Source organism: Atractosteus spatula, chromosome 7 (assembly GCF_055471065.1).
Source record: "Atractosteus spatula isolate fAtrSpa1 chromosome 7, fAtrSpa1.hap1, whole genome shotgun sequence".
Taxonomy (NCBI): domain Eukaryota; kingdom Metazoa; phylum Chordata; class Actinopteri; order Semionotiformes; family Lepisosteidae; genus Atractosteus; species Atractosteus spatula.
Window position 1 is genome coordinate 6647234 of NC_142712.1, and position 26079 is coordinate 6673312.

The 26079-nt window shown below is 42.3% G+C and overlaps 1 protein-coding gene across 2 annotated transcripts; it reads right to left on the reverse strand.

The window, feature by feature from the left end:
• Positions 1-4670: 4670 nt before the first annotated feature.
• On the reverse strand, positions 4671-25542 carry map6a (microtubule-associated protein 6a). Of its 2 annotated transcripts, XM_088920918.1 has the most exons (4): positions 24374-25494; positions 13988-14201; positions 10677-10882; positions 4671-4876 (listed from the first exon to the last, which is right to left on the reverse strand). In XM_088920918.1, the coding sequence occupies exons 1-4, from the start codon at positions 25135-25137 to the stop codon at positions 4741-4743; spliced, it is 1320 nt and encodes a 439-aa protein (XP_088777044.1). In that variant the 5' UTR covers positions 25138-25494; the 3' UTR covers positions 4671-4740. The 2 variants fall into 2 exon arrangements, with proteins under 2 accessions (XP_088777044.1, XP_088777043.1); XM_088920917.1 differs by lacking the exon at positions 4671-4876 and having other exon boundaries at positions 7029-10882; positions 24374-25542.
• Between the last annotated feature and the right edge of the window lie 537 nt (positions 25543-26079).

The window sequence follows — 26079 nt, forward strand, 5'->3', positions numbered from 1 at the left end:
GCTGTGTTAAATGTACTGCTCGCATGTTGCTTTACTGCTGGCGGATTTCGAAAAAATTCACATCGTTTAAGTTTTGTCATCACAAATCTCGAACCTTTCTCATACATTTTAAGCCACACTAACAATCCACAGTGGGATCAGACTGAAAGCAAAAAAATAAATAAAAAATGGTGTTGTCCCATAGAAAGACTTCGTCCTTGGTCATAACCAGTTGGCCCCGTATTTTTGTAACCCACATAATTACATCTTTAATAATCGGTTTCCCAAGAGGAAATAACACTTTTGTTAGGTTTGACAAAGGTCTTGAATGATCCCGCTTCAGAGATCTGGGATTTAAGGAAGAATGCTGACTTCTCTGGAGCAGCTTTTAGCCATATTAACCTAACCTCAAGATGTTCAATATTTTATACAGATCTTCAAACACAGCAGTGCACTTTGAACACTAAATTATTCAGCATCTTTAGTTTGATGACTGAATCGCTGACGTGAAGAGACAGTCACAGCCCCCTGTTTTTTTCTGTTCAGGCTGCCTGGTGTGTTTGTGCAGAGGCCTCCATTTGTCACTGCTGAGTGAGAGATGAACAAATAATACTCAGGAGGAATAATAAGGAATTCATATTTTCCCATTCAACATAATGACTCCCTATGGTGAATATCTAAACCACTCAGATGAGCAGATTAAAGGTAGAAAATCAATATTCATTTTATTCATAATAAGTCAAGATGTAGTTTGGTCTTAGAGCTGGCTGCTATGGCGTATGCTGTCTGAATCATTTCCTGAAGACAGTGAGTAAAGATATGGCTCAAGGATACAGAAAGGTTTCTTGTTTGGACTGCTGTTAGGACTCTACAGGCCGAACACGAGGGACGTACTGCAGGAGGCAGGTGCTTAAATTGAGCCACGTAGTACAAACGAACAACTTGCCAGAGAGAGAGAATGAAGGAGTACTGTGGGACCCAGATAGCAGAAGCAGGGCATAAAATTGAAGATTTTCTTTATCTCTGTGTGTGGAGCATTCTCTTCCCCACTACAGGCACAACAATGGCCACCTCTTATTCTGGAAGTGAGGGTGAGCTCTGACTGGTCAAAGTATCCTGGCCTTGTTGCACAATGGCTACCCCAGTGCTTCACCCTTTTGCACTCCTCACAAGAGCTGTGTCCAGAGAAGGCTGATGACCCGGCTCTCTCACTGGAGCTGGGGGGCTCACTCTGTGAATATGACAAGCAGAACGCTTCGGATGTCAAACTATCCTTTCATTAGGATGATGTACATTGGATATACTTCAAAAAGGAACGACTCTTTGCTTAACCCGCTTCTAACAGCATGCTTTCTGTCTAACTAGCCAAACCTCTTAACTTCTGCTCTGCTCCCTGACTCTCAACAACGTCTGTCTGAAACCTACAGGAACATGTGACCTTCAACCTGACCCCACAGAGGACAGCCTGTGAGCAGTCTTTACTCTCCCCGTTAGCTGGAGGTGTACAGCAGGGAGCTGGGTCGGTTCAGCTCCAGCAATGTCAGAGTGGGAGTGGCAGTGGGTGTAGGGTAGAGCTATGAGCAGAGAGGCCTGAGAAAAGGAAACAATGCAGACATGGATGAGCTGGAATTAAACACACAAAGAACTGCTGTGAATCCCCAGAACAGTTAACTACATCAGCAGGACATCACCGTCCTCTGGTTACCACTTAATCTTTTAAAGGAAAGGATTTTGTATTGGGCCCATCAATTTTTTTGTGCTACAAATTGAGCATCCATTTGAGATTAATGCCCTTCATCTGTCACTGGTGTAGGATGATGTTACACGACACACACACACACACACACACACTTTTTCCGCTAGCAGAGAACTTCAAAAGCATGCAGAGCAGCTCTAGCCTCTCAGACAGGACCACCAGTCAACTGAAAGTTACCAAAAAAATGACAGTGGCAATTGAGATGTGAGGCTCCAAGAAACAAGTGTGATTGTATAGTCCAGAACAGCTCCTCTGCTACCAGAATGAACTTCCTTTTTCCAAATAGCATTTGTTAGCACATATGAGCGCAGGGGTTCACTGACTAACTGTGTTGAAAGGACAGGAAAGAAGAGAACGTCATACAACTGGAGGACATGTGCTAGAGTGATCTACTGATCAATAGAATAATACCATGTTTTATGTCTAAATAAGCCATCTAATCACAGACAAATAGTGTTCTGCACCGCAGCAAATTGATACAATCTATATATACAGTTTAGCATAGATACTATTGTATAGGGTACAGAAAAATCTGAATTCACTTTGTTTGCTAGTCATCTACCATCTTGGAATCCAGAATTATTAAATAACATAAACTGCCTGACAGTTAACATATGTTCTGAATGAACAGAGCCCTTAGATATGGAGAAGAAAGGGTCTGGGGTCCCTCTAATGAGAAGCCACACTGACAGATGCACACCTGCCAGATCTCTATAGACCGTCATAACACGAGATTAACGAAGCAGACAGTCGACACTCAGTCCAGCGAATATAATCTCTCTGAAAATTTAATATGCAGATTAAATATTAATATCTGATAGGAAACAGTCTCATTTCCATATTTTGCTGAAAGTCTTAAACTCAGTATCGTACGGCTACACAGTAGAACCTCTTCCGTGCGATTAAAAATCAGAGGCGCAGATTGTGACCTTAACATGAATCTCTGCGTGTTGATGTTAACACTGGCAGATCTGCAGCAAGCTCGGAGAAAAGGAATATCTCATTTTCGCATTTAGATTTCTTTCTAAAAAATCTAAATCCAGAAAAGGGACGTTTAATTCGTTCCTCTAAAGGCCAGGCCAGACAAATTCCTCCAAATGGCCCGTGAGACTTGGGGAGCTGAAAGTTTCTCGGTGCTCCTCTTCCGCAGGGAAGCTGGATCAAGGGTTGGGAGGGGAGACATCTCTGGGCGGATGCAGTCAGAGCGGCCTGTCAAGAGTGTCATTGGAACGGCCCGGCTGCCTCAACGTGACTTTTACAATGAAAGAACCGTGTCCCAGAAACAAAGAACGGCAAAACCAGGTTTCCTAGGGAACCGGGACTGTGAAGGGGAGAGTACTGAGAGTTAGACAAGAGGGGGAAGGCAGGAGTGCGTGTTACAGCTCTGATCTCGACTGTGGAGAAATGGGCTCCTGTTTCTCTGCAGGAAGGTCAGAAAGGGGTCTCTGTTGAAGACGGGTGGCCACCCTTCTCATCCATGTTCGGTTCTTCCCCAGAGGGGTATGTTAACTGTTCGGCAAAGCAAAACAACGCTTGGACCCACCTTGATGACAGACAGAGCATCCACATTCCCCAGGGCTTCCCCTGCTTTGCTAAAGATACCGATCACCCTGGTTTCTCACGTTTCTCTCCCCTTCCCTCTGGTGAGAATTACAGCAGGATAAAGGCACACACGTCCAGACTCAGAGGCAGTTTCTTCCCTCAAGCTGTCAGATTACTGATCTCTACCCCCACCACTGGCTCACACTGATGTTTTTTTTTCCCTCACACTGCTTGTCTGGCCTTTTTTTCTTAAGTTGTATGTTCTCTAACGTGTTGTTGCTGCCGCCGTTCTGTTGTTTTTGGTGATGCCCTGAATGTCTTTGTATTGGAGCAAATCGGCATTTCATCGCCCCTGCGCACCTGACGCGTGAACGCAACGGAATGGCTTTGTCATGAGGGAGAGGGGATGGTCTGAGCGGGCGTGGGGGTGGGGGAGAGGGAGGGCAGACTGTACAGAGCAGTGTACCCCTGTGCACAGGCCCCCGAATCTGTCAGGCGAAAGACTCGGTACAACTGAGCGGTTAGGGTTTGCCTTGGAAAACAAGCCAGGACAGAACAAAGGAGGCCAGACCTGCTTTGCTCTCTATGAACAGATGGTAGCGATGAGCCCAGGGAGAGGCCTTTGATTAATTAGCCTTTCGTTCTTTCAGCTTCAATTAAGCACGCCCTGCACCAGCACCTGAAATGGAGCTCGCCTTTCGTATACCTGACTCCCTCTTTTTCCTGTTTCTTATAACAGGGGACCGAAAACAGGACTCGATCGATGTCTAGCTACCAGATGGTCTCAATGAGAATTAACCTCATCGTTTTGGGACACGATGATCACACTCAGCAAAAATGATGATGGGGGGTGTCAGGATTAAATCTAATTACAGCAGGAATTTAAATAATAATCCTTACACTTATACAGCGCTTTCCTAGACACTCCATTCAAAGCTCTTTACAGGTAATGGGGACTCTTCTCTTCCACCAAACAGCAGTCCCACCTGGATGCTGGATACACAGACCATAATATGCACATACATAAGTAACATAAATTGTTTTCCAAAAAGTGAGTCTCAACAGGACTAAATACTGTATCTGACACTTAAGAAATGCATAAGAGATGGCGGCTGATTAAAACTTTTCTACATATATTTATCTAAATCTATTTTAGGGTCTTTATTTTTGAGAAAAGGCAACAAACACAAAAATCTTCAGAGTTTTATCAACCTTACTTTATTAGCACTTGAAGTAATGGCTGTACATTATTACTGATATAAAGAAGCACTTTGCGGTGAAGCATTTCTATATAATTCACAATAAAACACGCATATTCATTTTTTTTTTAAATGCGTGGCATGTTATCAACTAAACATACTGTAGCACCTTTTTATCGATCATACTGATTGCCAGTGCGGACGTCTCGAGAACACAGATTTCTCATGCGTATTGAAGAGAAGTTTGATTCAGCACAAGATCGGTTATTTCACGTCAGGTGCAAAGCGCACGACTCCACTACCTCTTCGCGGTCTTGGTCTTTCTCCCTGTGGTTCCGGCTCTCCTCCAACGGCACCCTGGGAATGATCACCGGATCCACACACCTCAACCTTGGGTTCTCTAAAAAGCGACAGAGAGTTAAGTACAAAGAAGACGTTCAATCAGGAACGTGGCGTTTCAGCACTCAGGTCAGCACTGAAAACCCTGTGACTTCTCAAACGCACAGTCTGAGCGTCTTAAACGTTTGCTGGCGTTACCAAAGTGGATGTCCGTTTTCCGTGTCTTGCGCATTTTTTTCCCGTACATTTCAACTCCGTTTAGAGTCGTTTAAGCAGCTTTGCAAGAAAGAAAAGCAAATAAAAATACAGTAGCTGTAGCGCACAGTCCACCTTACCATCTTTCCGGGCTATCTTCCCTTATGACAATCACTCTCATTAAGGTTTAAAGAAAAAAAAATCAATTTGTAGTCCCAAAATTACGCAAAATATTTAAAAAAAAAACAAATCAGGTGCGAAACCTAATTAATTTAGGTTTCAGAAAGTGCTGTTATGTCCATGTTTAATTTTGTCTCTAAAAACTTGCAAAAACTAACCGAAAATGTGCTAGATTTTTTTATGTTTTGCTCATTTAAGCTTATCGGGGGCGGGATATTACAAAAGTCACAGGGTGTTCAAGAATATTTTTCGAGTACATCCTGTAATTAAGATAAATGAAGCCGAACTTAATCTGAAATCAGATCTGATTATAGATCCACTTACTTTGGACACAAATCCAAACAGATATCACGGAGATATAGTTAGCAAGATAGCAAAAATGTCAAAATACAAAACAGCAAATTAAAATATCAGAGATACTGTAGATGACCACTTAATTAGTTCAGAGAGAGTAGGATTATCATAATTGTACAGTAGCCCATCACATTTGGAAATGCTGCGTTTTGTCACGTTTGGTTGAATTACTCTTCATGAAATGATTAGCATTACCAAACGTGACAGGTGCAACGGAGCCCATTTAAGTTTTCAGCACCGTTTTTTAAAATGGCTAGGAAATAAAGTGATACTGTAGCTTTGATCTGTAATATTGCACATGTATCCTTGTGGATTATGCTGCTGTGATTTCTGCTAGCCTTGTTTTATCACCACTTTTATAGTCATCTGGTAGCTAAGAAATCAAAGGTATCAAAACAGTATATACTGGTATATATCAACATCTTCTCAGAGGAATGCTGCCAAAAAAAACCAAGCAAGCAAGCAATAAAAAAACTCGTTGCACTTTACTGTTTTCCATATGGAAGAGAAACACACGAACAAATCTTCAAAGGTCACATCGCAATGTTGTAGAAATGTATAGTCTGTGAATGTCCATGGGGTTTTAGTTTGAGGAATACCTGTAGACTCTGTGGCATGCATTAAAAATATCCTTTCATATTAAATGAAAAGTGCAATTTGAGTAAAAAGGTGTGAATTAGGACTCACTCTATAATGGTTCTTAACTGTTTGTGTCATCTTGCTGGGCTGGTTCACGTCACCCGAAATGTTAAATGACCGAACCCAAAAGGCAAGATGGAGGCAAACGGAAAAACTCTGTTTTAACACATAACTTTTAGGGAATATAAAAGTGATTAAATACAACTGGAACCTCATCCACAAAACAAAGAAAACTTCACTGTTATTAACAAAGTCAAAAACGTGCTTCATGAGTTTGGGCTTTTCCACACATACTGTATGTTTCACATTTTACAGTGCAGTTACCCATGGTGAGAGCTCTTTGAGAACTGCCTGTTCTTCACCTGATTCCCCATCTGAATCTAAATAAAAACTGGTAATCATCTGAGGTTTCTGTTCTACCTAATATAATGCAATACAAGGCTCCCGATTAATCAATAAGCTTTTAAAGACAAAGCATGAGCTGTATTTTTCTGGAATAAAATCCTATACATCCTTCAAAACAAAAACATATTGTGATGTACACCAGTGAAATCCTGAAATATATTTGATAGGTTGCAAAATATATTTCTCAGATCTTACTGTGACAGATTACAATATGCAGCACTATTAAAGGATGTTTGAACTTATGCCAGAATGCATTCATTTTGTTTTGTGAAAAAGACTAAAAATACAATACTAAATTTGGCTATCGTTGTTTGACACACCGCCTTCTCTTCCATGTGGATTCTTGGACAACAACAGCAGTTTGCGCAATTTCCAACCCAATTCCCTTGAATATGGCATCTCTGATGCAATGCCCTGTATTAATAAAAGAATCGACACACTTTTGTTCTGCTTTTGCATTTATTAATAGTTTCAATAAATAAGAGCAGGCAGAGAACACACAAGCACATCACAATCAGGTATTTTGCAGTACATGACTTTTTCCGTTTTGTATCTTTCTCATACGGACAGCATGAATGAGAGATAGCACCAAGTGTGGTGTGCTCAGCACATTACATGGACAATCTGTGATAAGCAACAAGCCCACAGCTGCAAAATGTTAGTCAGGCGGCTCTCACCCTCCTGAGATATGGTAACTTCCACACCGATTTCATTGTGGCTGTAAGGACTCACAGACAAATGAGATGAACTGCAGCTCTCAAGCATGCGAGTCTAACAAAAGATTTCATGTTAAAGGCGAGGATCATCCCTTATAACAGTACCCTGAAGGTTACTATAGAAATGGCCCAGTTTTCTACAGAATGGTTTCTATGGCTAACTGGGGCAGTTTTATATAAACCCACAGGTCATCTGTGGGTTATTTTCATGATGGATTAAATGCCACGCAGATCTCCTACAATACAATTGTGCCTTAACCTTCCCAGTCACAGCTGCTGCTGGAGACAATTGAAGTCCGTTAGAGCACCTCTGTTACACTTCACACTCTTCTCCCACAATTTGCTCCAAACTCTAATACCTCTGTGACGCTGTCAAGCCCAGCAGCAGTCTATTTGAGCAGGCATCTGCTTCAGTGCACAGGGAAAGGTGGCCTGATGAAAGCATTTCTTAGGCTAGATTCCTCCACAGCATCCTGAACTGACCAAGGCATTGTCTCTTGTACGACACATGTTTTCACAGTTCTGGGCTACTGGATGATGAGCTGGAGGCCTGTCTGATTGGTAATGAATGGCATGAAGGTCCATAGAGGCAGTTGTGTTAGCATGGGGGCAGCAATTGTAATTCAATTTTGCTTGGTCTAAGATGTCAAGCAAAAACAGTTAAGAGATATATTAGTGCCCTATAGAAGCTAAATGTTCACCATTGCGTTGTTCAAATATTGGCTACACACGATAGGATGGACAAATTCACCCAGTTGAAAGAGTAACTTAGAAAGCTGGGGATGTGATTTTGCAAGGCTGGTAAAGTATCAAGAGAGGAAAGAACAAATACACACATTCGGAGCACTAATAGAATCGCTATCACTTTTAAAGGGATACTTTTTTGTTTCAGCATTGACTATTGGCAAATGTACAATTATAAATACAGTCTATACCTTTTCTGTGAAAAGAAACTTTTCCCTGAATGAATGTTCAGTGGAATTTAACAGTACAGAGAATCGGTTCCCAAATGCCAGTGTCTGTCAGTACATGCGTGAAGCAGCAAGGAGCTCCTAGCTGCCTTAGAAGCAGAAACAACAAGCAGGTCATCATACAGAGGCCGATAAATACAGAAAAGGGGATTCGGCTCCTCACTGCACCACAGGGCCATTTTAATATGTTCCGAGATCAAGAATAATTATTCATTATTTGCATAAAACAAAATTGACTGTGGCCACTCAGGCCTGCTCACTGTTTTGTGTTAGGTGGTGGTCACTCAGGTATTTCACGAACGCGATGTCCAGCAGTGTCTTTCCCATCTTTCCGAGTGGGAGTGCCGGCTGCTGGTTCAGCCCATAGGCAGGCTCGGGAGCTCTTAGGGTCTAATTCTTCACAAGCGTACTGGCTGCTGAGGATCTGCTTTCTTTTTGTCCTCCTTTTATGTGTGTTACCTTGCGTGTGACACGCGTGTTAACTGGAAACCACTGTGGTCCTAGCCTCCTCTTCTTTCACCCCGAGTTCGAACTCAAGTGCATAACTCGGCTCATGCTAAAATAAAAGACATTAGGTATTTAACTGAAAGCTGCTTGGAAACTTAGGAACTGGAGAACCGTATTGCGTATGACTTTCTCTTTTGGATTGTGAATAGTGTTCACATCCTCACTGGTCCCCATCATACAGAGATTGTTTTGTTTCGAATTACAGTCTCTTTGGTTTGCGCGTGTTGGACCTGTCCCAGAGGTGGAGGCTGCATTTCACCAGTATCTCTCCTTTTACTGAAGAATGTCTAGCAGATGGAAAGAGAGTTTCAATGGAAGAGCCACTGAAATGCCTGTCATAAGGTTTGGCGTTTTATTTGTCTAAAAGCCTTAAGTACAGAAGATGATGATACTGTGCACTTATTATGTTTAGTAGTCTTATAGTGTTTTGCCTATTTGTAGTAGAAATCAGACTACATTTCATAAACTATGATACTAACCAAGCATTTCCTTAATTTTATTATTATACAGTAGCTACGGACACTCTTCAAAAAGCAGAGCCTTCCACAGCAATGCCCAGAGGAAGTCCTCCCATGTGGTAACAGGATATCACATTACAGTACGTCCGCTGGTTTCTTAGCAACCAGATTGGCGGAACCAGATATCATCCATTAACTCTAATCCTTAGGTGACCTGCCATATAATGCAATATATTCAAATCCAGAAACCAGAGGCAACTAAAATATCCTTCTTTTTGGGATAAAGTCATGCTGGTGCTAAGGAGTAGAGAGAGCCATGTATTTTTTTTAAATTCTGATTGAAGGGAAAGGGGCAAAGCTACTGTAGCTGAGATGAAGCGCTTTGGCTGAGTGCTATGGGAAAGGGAGACGCATCTTTTTGCACGCACCGTTTTGAGTTCTAGAAATCAATGAGGCCTGCCCTTATGGGGGAAGACATCAACGTCAATGCCAAAGCCTTTGAAGGACCATTACATGTTTTCTGAAGCATGACTAGCGTTTCATCAGCATGTAACGGAGCACTCAGCTCATCACGCAAGTGCTTTTACCAATCCATGTGTCTTGGTGCCACAGTAAAAACCAATGTTATCGTGAGGGAAGATGTGACAGCCAAACTGTCCAGAGACAGAACTTGGGAGTGGAGCCTAAATGTGAAATACATCTGTACGCAGCTGTCTAATAGAAATGCACGCGTCCCGTCAGGCTGTGAAAGACAGAGGAGCACCAGGGAAAGTGTCCCAGAATTAAAGCTATTATTAAGTCATGGTCTTCGGGTTTTTGATCAGCCCTTGTCTTCTCTGTTGAGGCATTCAGGTGTCTATAGGATATGAGAAAGCGGCAGGGACTGAGACCATAGACGCTAACATAACGTTGCTACAGGTCAGTAAGATCTCAAATAATGAAGCACACATTTCTCAAGCACTTTGCCCCTTTTCCGTGTCAATGGAACGTGAACCTCTTAATGCTCAGATCTTCATTTTTATAGAGTAACTATTTTCCTTTCACAGGAAGCTGTTGGTTGTGTTTCCTGTCCAGGGTCTTTGATGAGCCACGCCCCAGTCATCTCTGCTACTGCAGCGGCTTGCATGCAAAGGCTGTCTCACAGCAAAGCAACCACTGGCTGACAAGGCAGCGGGTAGCCATGGAAACGGGAGAATGGAGCCAGGTATGAATGGATGGAGTTCAGTGCTTCGTCACTTATGGCATCTGATGTAAGCCTGCCATAGCAAAGCAGCATGTAATGTCAAACCCTGGCATTTAACAGAACTGAGTCGGTTTTCAGAACACAGAAACGGAAAGGAGAGAGAAAGGGCAAGGGAGGTGAGAACCCTCTAACTAATTTTTGCAGCCTTTTTTCCCCTCCCCCCAAAGAAAAGTAAAAGTGCAATGATTTTTACTCTTTAGCCTCAGCCAGTTTGTTGTTGATCTCTTTACTTTTCTCCTTGTCCCCCTCCTCTGGCTTGGACTCTGCGGTGTTCTCCTGCTCTTTCTTCTTGGTGCTGCGGCCTGAGCTGATCTGCTTCTCTTTGGCCTTTTTCACGGGCTTGCTATGGCTTGCTGTGGTCTTTTTTGGTTTGGAACGTGGCACGCTAGGCTTCTCCACCTGGAGGGGCAAAAGGAGATCCTTTTAAGTCTCTGATTGTATATGTGCTGCCCTGGAACCACAGGAGACAGCATGAACCACTCTACAGCGTGACAGGCACGCAGGTTTGCACCTGGACTGAACTGTTAGAGCATGAGAACCTTTGAACTGTTAGAATCAGAAGTGTGGATGAACCCCAGAATTGAAGGTGAAACCTGCTGGATGTCTCTTCTTAAATGTCAAAGGTTATCATGTACTTAATTTTGCTGCTTACATTGAATTGACATTTCTTTAGTATCTTTAGTGTGTTTAGAGCTGAATAAACTTCTCTCCTCTCATTTTCTATTTTATTCAATATTCACTGTTTAGCCTTTCAGAATTAAGATGTATTTAATCAGGACATGAATCATAAACAGGACCAGTTCGGATGTGGAACCACGGCGCTGGAGCTCTGCAGCAGGCTACTGGCATGTCATGGCATGTATCTTTGACCCTCAGACTCATTCATTGCTAGTACCTAGTCTGTGGCTTACAGTACAGCACTGTGGATGTCTGTCAGGTCCAGCACTCGCACACACCACCAGTGATTGTGCATCCTTTCTGCCTGGGAACTGATAACAACCTTCAGCTGGGACTATGGAGGTAATGTCTCATGCACTGAATCTACCAGTAAATGGAAAAGACCCTCCTGTGATACCAGGGATTTGTCATTGGGGTTACAGTAAAATGTTCCAGGATGGTCCACTCCATACCAAAGAAAAAAGAAAGCACAATCTTATTCTACAGTGGATCTAGAATACAGCTCCTGTCCCACTTGGCAGAGACCACTAACAGTGAGAAAGAGGGGCTCTGTGAACACACAACACACAGGCACAACAACACTCTCTTGTGAGATTCAAGGGTGCGTTTCCAGACGTGGAATTAAACTAGTGAATTTTATGTAAGGCAAAAGAAGGGCAGTGGTGGGTGCAGTGAAATAAAACAAAAGGGACATGAATGTTAGCAGAGGAAGAAATCAGGACATCCGACACTAGGAACAGCTGTGTAGAACTGAAGCAAATGGCTGGGCTACAACAGCTACCTGGCCAATAACACTGCAGTCAAGCACTTTTAGTGGAACAGCCGTGTTCCATGGATTGGACACGCTGAGTACCTCGTTCATACAGGAGGGCGTTGACCTCTTTCAAACCCTGGCAAGTCAGTCCTGTCGGTCCTGTTCATTCTTGTCTTCAGTCCAGGGTTCATTTTGCCAACCAAGCCGCTAAAGCTGAAGTATTGTTGGTCAGTGGGTAATAGGTTTATCTACATATATACACATAGTATCACCCTGCAATACTGTATCAGTGTGAGTAAGCATAAGAATCCCTGTCCTGACACACAGGTGCTGGATCAGCATTTCTGAAACCCACATTCAGCAACATCTAGAACACTGCAGAATACTGCAGAACAACTGGCTGGGCAGCTCCAGGCTCCTGGCAAACTGTCTAATGATCTGTGTATTGCAGAGTCCAGCTAGATTATAACTCAAGAGATCTAAGGAACTCGGGATGTTTTTCTAAAAAAATATCCATTTCCGGTTGACTCTGTGGTGGTACCATGATGGTGATGGACAACAAGGCTTTCTATGTCATCCTCAAAAATACAGGCTAACCATCAAAAGATACTGCACACATAGAACTCATTTATTATCAAGAAAATGCCTGTCTTTTTTAAGCTGCTGCACTGACATTTTATTGAACAGACATGAGATGTAAATTCATTATGCTGATAAGCATTTATCCCCAATGGGGTGATCGACAGGGGGTCTACTGTGACCTGACACAGGCTATGAGTGTGTGTTTAGCCTCTGCTGGAAGCAGTGCAAGCAGTGCAAGCTGTGCAAGTGTGACGCATGCTTTGCACCTGTTTACAGATGCCCTACCACCGGTACACCTGAGCCCAAGCTCTCTTAATAATGAGGTCTTCTGGTGGGATTGCATCCAGTCAAAGTTATTCATCTGCATGATAGTCAGTCTTGAATGAACAGTGACTGCAAAAATCAAAATCTTTTCCACTTTATTTTTCCAAAAAGACACATGCATAAAAAGAGTCTGAACATTTTATAATGTGGTATTTAATCTCTGCATAAGAATGGCTAATTTACAGCAAGTCTTTGTTCTGGTCAGCTTTAGATTAAGCAGTAAGATCTGATAGTTAGATGTGATGGATTACTATAGCTACTACAACACTTCATGTATATATTGATATAGAGTATATATCTAGTGTATATAAAGTAGTGTATATATTGGCTGATCAGTTCTACTTTACCTTGAGTTGTTGTGCTCAAGTTTTTGAGTAGTCTCATCAGACTCAATTAAAAATTGCTAAAGGTTTCTACTCAGACAGTTGAAGCTGTAGAAATAAATCTGTTGAAATAGCAGAATACATTAGTGGAGGCTTTGAGTAAATTTTTGGTGCTCATAACATACTGTACGTAATACGTAGTAACCTTTGATTGCATTTTGGATGTCTCAGACTTTTGCACAACAGTGTAGATTTGTACAGTATATACATTAAATTGTATTAGCTGCTTTATGCAAAACCTACAGTATTGACAGTGCATTGCATTAGCTGCTATTATGCAACCCCTACTATATATTTAAAGATGATATAGCAGCACCTTTTGTTGCACTGAAAGAAAGGGATACAAGGAAGCAATCCTGATTGATCAAAGGGCAGGAAGGGAAACATCCAGACCCAGATGGCAAGGACAGACAGCAGAGGGGTAGTGGGAATCTCACAGCCAGAGAGATTGCTGTAGGGTTTATATTAGCATCAGGTGCTTTGATCTGTTTTTTAAGCCCCCGCTGAACTGTCCTCCACAGATGTGCAAGAAAAGAGAAAAGAGTCTACTGGGTCTACTGGGGAGAGCAGATAACAAAGGCCCTGTAGCACGCTCAGTTCATTAGCAAAGGGAATGGTCAGAGATCTGACTTACCCAGCTTTGTCTTAGCTATTCATCCTGCCCAGCTTGCAGGGCGCAAGGCAGAGGACACAGCAGGACTGATAGCTGTTTAGACATGCTTGTCCTCCGGCTAGGTTTGGAGTAGGCAGGGTGCTGGGCCACCCTCAGGAAAGCGCTCTCACCTTGGGAGATTCTTTGCTGGGCTCACTGTACAGACTGCGTATCCTCCTGCGCTCCAGGACTTTGTTGTCCGCCGGCACGCGCTTGCCTTGCTCACCCCTGAAGGTGGCGCTGTAGCTGGTCTCCAGACTGGCCCTCTTGTCTGGGGGCTGATACTGAGCCCTGGCCTTAAGAAGCTTCACCGGCTTCACGTCCGCGTAGGCTTTGAACTCGTTCCTGCCGGAGGACAACCAGAGGGAACACTGTAAGCAGCTCTCGGATACTCGTGCTCTGCTCGCTCTTTCTCTGTAACCAGGAAAGATGAATTTGTGAATTGGGGGTCTCTGCAGTTTTCTAAGACATACCTTGAGGCATCTTTGGTATTTAGCGCCGTACAGAGCAGGTAGCAGCACCTATTTAATTAAGTGTCCCTTTTAATTAAGTGCTCTGTTAAGTGATGAAGCCTTTGGCAAAAACCTGTGAAGCACGAACTGTATCTCAATATTCTGAAAAAAGTCTAAACTTGAATTTGTAAAGTGATTTTTATAAGGTATGAATGCAACTGCTAAAAGAGTGTGAGCTGAACCATTCAGATGACAGGCAATCAAAGCAAAAGGCCCTCTTGTACATGTGCTTGCAAAGTGCATTTTAAAAGGCTTGAAGAATGTCTTTCACACTTCCCAGATAATTCAGATTTTTGTCTCTTAGGGATTTTAGTGAACATCGAACCTGCTGTTAAATATTTACCTTAGACAACACGGCCAGAGCAGAGATCCCCTCTGAAACACTCCAGATGGAACCATAATGCCCTTGCAACCGCATGGGAATGTTTATTTATATTAGAGTTCTCAAAGGGTTAGGAAAATCTTGCGTTCAGTCTGCTGATTTAGTACTGAAGTAGGCGACTATGAGTATTGACCTGGTAAAGCTATAGGCGAATGCACAACCACAGGCAGGACAAAATCAATACACCGAAACCTACAGTTAAGATATTAGTCTGTTGGTCACGATTACAGTAAACCGAGACGAAAGTAAAAAAAGAGAAGAAATGGAAATCAATATTCCTCACATGCATATGTCCTTGTTTTCCTGTTATAGCAGACAATCCAGCTACACTAGAATTGTTTCTATACTAGCTATCCTGTCATCATGTGATCGAAGTCTGGGCGTTTTATTCCTGCAAAATCCTCACATTGTTTTGGTATTGGAATGAGAAATCGGATTACACTCAAAACAGAAGAGCTGTTACAGCGTCACATCCCTGGTCTTCGTCTTTAATGCTTTCCCAAGTATTCCAGTGTAATGTGCAAATACAGAACAAGCTACAGTACTGTATGTGTACTCCGTCAGATAAAGAGCAGTCTCTTTAATAATTCACCAGATATGAGGCATGGGAGCATGAAGATCACAAATTGAGCTGTGGTTAATAGTTTCCATGGAATTTAAGCTTCTTAATATGAGATAACTGTACTGTATATGCGATCTTCATTTATCATGCATCTGAGTTGCAGTATTGTGTTTCTGCAGGTCATTCCTTTCCTGTGAAGGTTCTCACAGTGATGAATTCTCAGGGTGGACAGAATTGTAGTATGGGCTGCAACTGTTCACATGACAAAAATGTCCCAAAACATTTAAAAAACACTTCATCAGAATTAAGAGCGTAATTGTTAAAACTGTCACAGAACAAAGCAAAAACATTACCAGCACAATACAGCTGTCAGAAAACACTCTTGCATGACGTTTTAGAGCATTGTAAGACACTAAAGCAGGCTTGCATCAACATCAATTCACAATATCCCCTGGTTGACACTGGTATATTAATTTCTTTCATAGTTTTTTGCCTTCTTCGTATAACTATAAAAGGAAAAGACAGACATGTTAATTGTAACTGCAGCTGTTATCAGCTCATTGAAAACCTGAGCACGATTTCCTTTCTGTAAAATTTCATCTCACTTTTGAAAGGCATGCTGTCAGTTTTCACAAGCGGAAGAAGAATAAATAAATGGCAAAAACAACATAACGTCATACTGTATGCCTTAATGTCTTCAACATCGAGAGCAATTAAATGTTAGAAATATAACCACAGTATGTATGAGGACATGGTGACCTAAAGCAGATTCAGCCTTCTTCAACAATCAGCACAAAGAAGCCTTGGTACAAAATGTACCAAGTTCTCTCTTCTCTTTTCAGCAGGGAATAAACCTATTCCTTGTTCCTTTGCAGACTACGCATGCTGACGCAGCTACCCACCTGAACTACTTTAGTACAGTATGTACTGCCTAAAATTTTTCAGTTTGTCACGATTGGTCCAACTCACTGTAGCCTGTGTGTGAGACATGCCCTGCAAGCCACACTACAGCTTTTCTTGTGCTAATTGATTTAGATGTTCTTACCAGAGCAACTGCATGAATATTATGCAATGCAGTACTAATATAATCATTTATATTACTGCCATTAAGATGTGTCATCAACCTTTCACAGACCAATAAAAGACAAAAGCAATATTTGTCACCGTGAAAGCAAGATGAAGGTCAGTAGACTGAATGATACTGTAGCAGTAGCCTGCCTCATTTCTGTGGGATCTAGCTGAGCATGTGTGCAAATAAACAATACTGCTACAGACCTCTGTTACGTGAAATAATCTCCCACTGGCTTTGCTTTCTGTGATGGTCATTTTATAATTAGCACTGCTGCTAGCTTCTTCAACAGGAAGAAAAGCTATGCAATAGCAGGCAGGGATTTCACAGGAAGGTTATTGCTGCAATCACAGAGGAGCGACAAAAAGAGATAAGAAGCTCTCCAGCTTCACTCACTGTACTGTACAAGCATGAATATGGTGCATTGCTACGAAGTCCCACTGACGTGCTGAGAGAATTCTATCCCAAAAGTAAAGTTACTGGGAAAAGTGCTAACAGGTCAATATGCAGAGGTAGTTATAAAGGATCTCAAGTCACTCCAAAGGACTTCGGGAATAACAGTGAAAGACAAATCACAGGACACCTGTGGAAACTTCAGTACATGGAAGTGTAAGGAGATCCTTGAGTCAACTAGCTACGAACTACCAAATAGCCTTGGGGATAAATGGCCTTGTCTCATTTGGAACTGAACTAATCTTGTAACGCTGTATTTTTCTCTACAATAATCAATGTAGCCCTAATAAACTCCATTCATAAAATAAATGAGATATTTATATGTATCGGGTATTTTAAGTAACACATTTAAGTACCAAGACACAGATACAATGGCAATAAATAAATTCAGAAGCATAGCAAATAAAAAAAGTGGTCGGTCATTCCAAAATACAGTAGAACCTTCAGCATTACTGTGGCTAGCACTTTTATCTACTTAAGATTTAAAAGCACTGCTGACACTGAAACTCCGACTCCTCATTTATTAGAACTGTTTTATTCTTGCAAGCGATGCCAGAGTACATCATTTACGCAACTAAAGGGGAGAGCAGAGCTTAAGACGAACTGGATGGAGAACAACCACAGACGTAACCGTAAATGAAAAGAACAAATCAAATAATTGACTCTGGGAATGCTTCTGCTTTCTTCACAGGCCTCTGTATAGGACCAGGCTAGTCCAAAATCAGCTGAAAGGTCATATTTTATTTTACAGCCAGGCAGAATAAACAGAGAAGAGTGTCGGGGAGACTCATGGAGGAGATCAGGTATTTACTTGTCCCACGTCAGAGTTTACAGATGGGATTGGGTTCCATATTCAAAATTCTAACACCAATCTGAATCTGTGAATCAGTGTATCCCAACAACAAGACCACCACAGACCTGCCCAATAACAAAAGCCTAGTTTCTGTCGTAGAGAAAGGACTCTCCTTTCTGTTATTGATTTTTCCCCTCTGCTGCTCGTATTAATAGGATGCCATGCTAGGCTTAATCAATACTGATGTCCTGTTTCACTTGCACAGCAAAAAAATACAAAGCTATAACTTGCCATTACATGTATAGCATACATATATAGACATGTATAGTCTAGGTCAACGGCATTGAGGGAGCACTGGTCAGCATTCTGGACTGTAACTAGAAGATCCTGCGTTCGAATCCTGGCTGAGACACTGTTGTTATAGCCTTGAATATGGTACTTTGCCCCACATTGTGCCAAATGTACCAATGTAAACTGACCAGCTGTATAAATTGGTGCAAATGCAGATTGGCTTGAAAAAAAGGCTTCTGCCATATTAATTGGTAAAATATCAATTTTTAAAGTACTCTCTGTGTGCCTAAATTCTATGGGCTAGGAAGTGCATTCTTCAGAGGTCAATGTAAAATATTTAGACAGGTTTATGTGGATGTCTATGACAGGTTCTGTATTTATTTTATATGGCATGGATGCAATATATTGGTAACTGAAGTTAAAATTCTTAAATTCAATATATGTATCACAGACACGATCATCCCAATCAGTATCCAAAGAAATGAGGAAAGTGGTGATTCTGAACGCTTGTGGGCCATGATAACATATTTACTTGTTGTACTTTACAACCCCAGAAAAACAAACAGCTTCAGTAGAGGCAATCAAGAGTCTTGCGAAATGGCACCTATCACTAGACATTTAGTGAAATATTCCAAGGCTAAAGATTGATAAAAAGACATTCAACGCTCAATTACTTTAACGTTTTGTATTGACATACAGTAGGGATGGCCTTTCTGACTTGTGTTGTTTAGCCTTGCTTTTTTCCATTCAAGAAGTTACCAGAGCGTGAACAGGACCCTGGGTATTTTGCTCATCATCAAACGCTGCGTCATCTCTCAGCCCTGCAGATGAATCCCATGTTTTTAAATCTCTCAGAAACATCACAATCATCTCCAGATAACAGGAATGGCAACTGATTGACCTACAGTAAGATCACTGACAAACACGTAGAAACTATATGATTTTCTCAGCAGATATTTATTTGGCACTTGTATGGGTAAATGGAAAACCGACGTTCTCAGTGTTAAGGAGAACAGGCGACAGTACGTAAACCTATAGTAAGTTAGATACATCCTAAAGCTCTCTCTCTTCACAGCACAGAGATAATGGTGAAGGGCTTTTTCAGTATGACGCTGCAGTAAAATGAAGCACATGGCCAAACGGCTGCACAGCTGATCGCAATGGTTTTTTGTCACTTAAATATAATAGAGCTTTAAAATGAGGGTTTGCCTGGCTCTCAAAATGTCGGGATGAGAGCTCATCTAGCTGATGCTGTGAAACTCCCTTTGTGCACTGACAACATTATGCTCAGTCTTCATATCAGTGCCCCGACTGACGGTGCCCATGAGACCACATCAGTCTATACCCCCTGAGACAATCACAAAGACAATTAAAGGCCTTTATTTTCATCAAGCTGGTAGATCTGAATGCAGTAACAAGAGCAGGAGAATCAATTTATTGGATTAATCTCCCATCTTCTATTCCCAAGACATCCGTTCTCTCTTGCCGCCTCTTGAATCGTTTGCTGTGCTTAAGTGAGCCTCTCAGCCCTGAGGCTACAGCCTGGCTACTCTGGGGGGGCTTTTTTCAGGAACTTTTTCTGCCTTTCTGATCTGACACTGTGTTCGATCGCAGCTCGCAAAAACAAAATAAAAAAAGATTAAAGATCCAGGAACAAGGCTGCAGGCAATGCTGGAACCCCAATAAAGGTTCAGCACTCATCATCGGCTGTGGCAAGCTATCCTGCATCTATCAAATTAGCAATGCAGATCACGGGGTGGATAATTAACCCCTGCAACATGCATTATGGAGTGTCCTTAATGAAAAACGACCAGGCATTTTCATCCTTGCACATGAATACAAGGACTCCGCCTGGCCTCTGTGTTTCCATCTTTCTCTAAAGCAAGTGTGGTTTCTGCTTGCTCTGCAGTAAGCCTGTGGAATGAAAGAATTATAATATGCCTGCACTGTCCCAGTTCAGGCTTGATATCCAGCTTACTAATACTACTGTAGATGTGACAGGAATGGAACCAGTATCTTTCCCCATGTACTGTTCGTAGACCCACACCATCTAGGGTGCACTGTACAGAGAATAGGACTTCAGACTTTCCCAGGTTACAGTTTTGTAAGCTGTGCTGTAATGTAAAAAACATCCAGAAATGACATTTGTCCTCAGCCCCAGCAGTGGAGAGGAGGGGTCAAAGGGTATTACTGCTGATTTCGTTCATTTCTAAACTCCAAAACAAAAAATGCAAGCTCGTGAAAAAGCTTTCATTCAGCCCCTTAATAGAATTTTTATACTATATCCAAAATTTCAAGAGCAGCTGTGAATTTTTCTATGCCAGCAACAGAAACCTGAAATGATATCACCCCGAGACACACATTACTCCTGCAGAGGGAATGAACTCTGCATACAACTACAGGCCATAATGGGGGAAAGAAACAGATGTGCTGATGGAAAGGTATTTCAAGACCCTGTGGAGCGACGGACCTTTGGTTTGGAGGATCAAAAGAAGTGCAGGGTCTATGAAATGAAAGAAAATCCTTTAGTGAATATTCGATACTAGCAACACAACACTAGAGAGTCTTCTGCCTCTATCAAATAACTGTACAGTATAAATCTATTCACTAAGTACCCTAAATCCCTTCTGACAGACATGGTTACAAGATGTGATGAAGTTAACTGTTCAGTTCCTGAAGGTACCAAAGCTTCACAAGTTCATAATCACTTTACATTCACAATGATGAGCCATTTTCTTTGATCGCGTTCAAGGATGACAAAACACCTGACAATAATGCTCCAGCAGAGCCTCCTGTTATTCTGGGTCTCACAAGTGTACCACGATCAAGGCCTGGAAAACAACCAAGGAAAACCAACAGAGGGGAAAATAGAATGAGACAACGAGACCAGAGCTGCTGCATATCCATGGCAAGCTTTAGGAAAATTCATTTTCCAGTTACTATGAGTGACAAATGAGGCAGAGCATCAGTGCATTCGCTGAGGCACAAGCTTCACTCTCAGTGACGAGAAGCCAGGCAGTGTTTCACCACGCCCCCGGAGGACTCGTCATTCCACCTCGCATTCCAGCACGGTTCCCAATTAGTCCATTTACCCCAGCCTATTTAATGCTGCTTCACACTCTCGCCTGGGCTCAGTATTAGGGTTTTTCCTGGCTAGAGCTACTTCCATTTTCACTACGACATGCTACTTGCTTTTCGGCTTCCTGACCCTGGTTTGTTCTCCTGGTTTTAGTTCTGGTACTTTGGTTATCATTCTGGTTTCGACTCTCGGCTTCCTCTCGGCTTCCGGCTTCGCTTCTGGCTTGTTTACCTGCGGCTTTCGGACCCCGGACTGTTATATCGACTTTGCCTCTGGAGATCTTCTGCATAGTGTCCTCACTACTATTCCCAAACAGGCAGAGTCAGAGTTATTCCAGTTCACACAGTACAGTAAAACACAATGACACCTCGAGCTCATGCTAGCTCACTCTGCAACATAACTGCAGGGTATAGTGAGGAGAGACATTGGGATACTGGCCTTTTGATGTCAAATCCATTTATCTTACAAAATTTAAACATGCACCAGGTATAAAATCCTACAATGTATGGAAAGCAACCTCATTAGCTCACTGATATAGCTTTAATATGCAAGATAAAGAGCCAAAAAGCAAAACATCCAATGTTCCAGACTGCTTTACTAACCAGAGGACAGTGTCTCCGGCAAACACTTTATAATATACCGTAATTCTTCAGATGTAAACAAGTGGCCTTCACAGCTCATTCTAAAATAGAATCAATGTTCGCTATGTGCGGAAGAGCAGGCTTTGTACTCAGATTTAGAGCTAAATAGATCTACTAAGATAATCTATAAGGATCATCATGTAAAGTTGCCCATTCATAGTACACTAGAATATGAATGAAATGTTCTAAAATCCAGTTATTGCTACTGAAAATATCCTGTGTTTGAAAAGAAATAATACTTGTCCTAGTGATACAGCATCTAAATCATAAATTGCCAGACAGGCTGCCCCATAGAAGTACAATAGGTTTTACTGCACCAACAAGTAGCGACAGCAATAAAATACCCCCATTCTGTTTAATCTGCAATAACACTGGCCTTTCAATCCCATAAACATCAGATGGTACACAACGCAGGAAGCACCTCTGAAGGCATTTTGTTAGAAAATCAAGGAAAAAGAGCAACAGAAATCAGAAAAGAATGTATCGGGGGGGGGGGGGTGTGGGGGGGCTCTTTGTTAGTGTGATCTCTGTCATTTCACATCATTCTGTTCTCGGGTACACATTAAAACCATCTGCATGTACAATTTCAGCAGCGCATGGAAAGATTAACCCACAGCTGACCTGTTTTCTCTTTGATCAAGCACAGAAAACCCCCGAGTTTTCGTGCCATGCCATGATATTTAATGGTTCATCTGGGTTTTCTCCGGATGTCACAATTACTTCTCTCCCTGCTGCCTCACAATAGCTAAATTGTTGACAGCAGCTGCTACACCTGTTGCTTTCACTGCTCTGTCAATAACGGACATGCTCTTCATGCTACCAGGTGAGACTGAGTAAGGAAAAATGGAAGCACCCTTCTACCATTTCCTCCTAATAAAGTTTTCTTCTTTGGCATTTTTTCATAATATTCAATGACTCCTAGGTTTCACAAAGCAGTTGAGCTCAAGTATTGGTTCTCAAGATAATCAATGCAATTTTGAAAATCTTAATAGCTTTAAAAATTGAAAAACAAACTTTGAGAAAAAACAAAAACTATTATTTACACAATGAATACTATTTATGATATGAGATGCAATAAAAACAATAGGACTAGAAGATAACAACACCAGAAGTGTGACAAAATCAGAGATATCTTCATATACAATTTGGATCTGATGATAACTGGATGACTCACACATAATCTAATATGGTAGCTACAGTATAACACAACAAAATAAAGCAGATCATCTCGTACTAAAGGCTTAAAAAATCACAAACGGGTAAATCTGAGACTGGAGTGTGAAATATTAAGACATGAAATGAAAAAGCACACCATGATAGATAGTTGAACCTTTAGGAGAATCAGAGGCTCCATTACTGCCCTCCACAGAGAGCAGGAAGGTAAGTAACTTGCCACCCTCATCCTGCAGAGCAAGTGAAACATGCTTCTATCATACGAATAGAGGAGAGGTTACAACAAGAGGAGGCCATTTGGTAGTTAGTAGCTAAATAATCAACCTTCATCATCAGCACACCACACAGGCTTAGAAAACTCGATCAAGAATTAGCCTTCTATCATCATCATTAAACACTCAGACCACATCAAGGTCATGTGTCTCGGGGAAGCCACAACAGGACAGGAAAGACATCTTCATTAGTTTTTTATTAGATGGCATACGATATATATGCTTCACAGCCATCCTAGAAAAGCACAGCTTTTGTGCATTTGCTTAAATGCAAAAAAGCAGGATCGGTTGTGTGTTTTATTTGTGTTTTTATTGAGGAGAATCTCACACAGACAGCTGAGATACAGACGCAGCATGGAGTCAGTATGGACAGATGCCAGCAGAATGGACCAGCTGATCTGATTAACTATGCATGTCACTTCTACTTATCAATACCCACCCTTACCTTAGACCCCCGATTATTTGATCAAACCCCTTTCACTTGCTTTCTCTTTTTCTGTTGCTCTAGATGAAGACGAAGTGCAATTTAGTGCCAGTCAGTTTAGGAAACGTAAGAAAATAAAACGTCAGTATGTATGTTTGAAACAACATAGCCTTTGTATTTGCAAGCTTTGTCGAACTGTAGCGGATTGTTGTCCAGCAAGTATATGAATAATTCTTCAGATAAGCTGGCAATGCTAAAGCCCTTTTATTTGGATTGATAAAGAAGATTGATTAAAAAAAACGCCTAACAGTTGAACTGCTTTTTTGTAGACGTCTGCACTGTAAGGGTGGGTAATACAGCACGTTCTCAAGGTTATTTGCACCTCTTTTTAAAAAGATTAAATGGCCTTTTTTGAAAAGAGATTAAATCCGCATTCTGGATATTAACTTTGTGAAGTCTTCTATGACTAAACAGGGGTAGACAACTGAAGATATGGCAAGATGTGGCACATGGATGTGCATTCGTACAGATATCAGTGGGCTTCCAGGACTTATCCTTTGGAAACCTGAGCTCAGATTTAACAAGGTGCAATGCTCTCAGCTGGACGTCCACAGTGCAGAAGTACCATACCAGATGCTACAATTGACCCTAGGGAATGAGAGAGCTTGAATGAAGGCTTCACACAGAACCGCGGCCCTCACCTCGCTCCTAAGAGATTAACTGGGGAATGGGGTTGCATAAATGTGGAGAGATTGTAATTTGTGATGACAGCAGTTTCCTAAATAGTGGTCCCCTCAGTAGTGTTAATCTGCAAAGATGCAACTTCGCAATGTAAAAGCAGATGCGCAAGCCGTAGTTCTCATTACCTGTAGGAGCTCACAGATGCCACCTCCTCTTTAATCTGCCTGTTCAGCGCGTCCGCCGCTGCCCTCCCTCTGCCCTCGGCGACGGCTCCGTCCGCTTTGGCAGCGACTTTCTTTCCGGCGCCCTCTGGCACGGTGACTGTCTTCACCTTCTTCTTACTTAGCTTCTCTTCAGACAGTATTTCCTTTTCTTGCACCTTGTCGGCTATCTCGCTTTTTTCCTGCCCGCTTTCAGCATCAGCAGGTGCGTGGGCAGGCTTCGCCTTCTCCGCAGCTCGGTCACCGGCTATGGAGGGCGAGGGGCTCGATTTCGGTATCCAGGGATGGTCACCCCTTTTCGGTATAGGCCATGCCTTGAAATCCTTCTGGTACTGCGTTTCATTGTTAAAAGGGGCCTCCGACGGGTGATACTCGTTCTTGGGCTTGCAGCTGGGCTCCGGACGAACTTTCCAAGCTTTGAAGTCCTGGCGCATCACAGACCCACCCGGGCTTTCTTCAGCTGCGGCTGCGGCGGCTCGGGCTCCCGGTGCGGGCGTCGCCCTGGCAACTGCCTCCTGGTCGCTAAGGGAGGGTTGCGTTTCTATGGCGACCGATTCAGCCCGCGCCTGGGGATGCGGCTGTTTTTGTTGGTGCTGTAAATGGAGGTGCTGCATCTCGGTCACATCTGAATACTTGGTGAAAACCAAAGGCACCGCAATGTCAGCTTTGTCCAGCTGATTCCAGAAGCGGGCAATGCAGCACGCCCTGGTGATACAGGGCCATGCCATAGTGAACGCGATGAAATTCCGCAAATCGAAAAGTATTCTATGGTTATAAAAACGAATAAATCTTATTATCTAAGAATCCAATCTGCCGGCAGTGAGCACTGAAATCCGAAATCTCCTAGTGGAAAAAAACAACAACCTCACCTTAGTGGGCCTTTTCAGTGCGAAATATGTCCGTCTGGTATTTTCAAAACCTTGCGTAGAATAGTAATCCGCCCCAAACCACAAAACGTTCAATCCATATTGAAATTCTTTGACAAAATCTGGCCCCCAAACCGAAACCTCTCCCCCCTTTCGCGCTTGCTGGTCTTGAGTGTGCTCAGCAGTGTCCGATCCGTGCAGTCGAGCCCATGGCACTGCGTGCGAGAACTGGGGACCCCGCCCGCTTCGTCTCCGCTTCTCGAGAAGATGCTCCGCATCAGAGCCGTGAAATATCACCTGCCCCCGTCAGCACGTCACGTCTGGACAGCGCTGTGGGTGGAGACGCTTCCTGTGTAACCCTTTAGTGCAAGAAATCCATGGTCCGCTACTTCGGAAACTGATTTACTGAACGCTACGAAAAACGCACATAATCAAAGCAATCGGGGCGCGTTTTTATATAAGGTACCACGCACCACTAACTTAACAGGTGCTGACATATACTTTTAACTAATAATTTGCTCAATTTAAAACCAACTGTTTTCCGCCTTTATAATAATTCATTAATACTTGCGCTATATGCTCAGATTTTGCACTTCTGTTTTGCTAGATTTTTCGATTCTACCGCATTCTATTCTATTTTAATTCTATCGATCATAATTCTACAGTGTAAAAATAATAATTCTATCGTTTCCTTCAGTACACGCGTCTCAACTTCTCTTCAGTGTTTTTTTTTAAATCAGTATTGTTTTTCAGTGTTTTCTTGTCAGGCGTAAATGCACTGTGCATTGTCTTAGATCAGAATGA

Coding starts and splice junctions, on each gene's coding strand:
- map6a (XM_088920918.1), bottom strand. CDS start 25,137: ATGGCATGGCCCTGTATCACCAGGGCGTGCTGCATTGCCCGCTTCTGG. Junction 14,202..24,373: donor GCATCTGTGAGCTCCTACAG/GTAATGAGAACT, acceptor GTCCTCCGGCAG/GAACGAGTTCAAAGCCTACG. Junction 10,883..13,987: donor CCAGCAAAGAATCTCCCAAG/GTGAGAGCGCTT, acceptor TTGCCCCTCCAG/GTGGAGAAGCCTAGCGTGCC.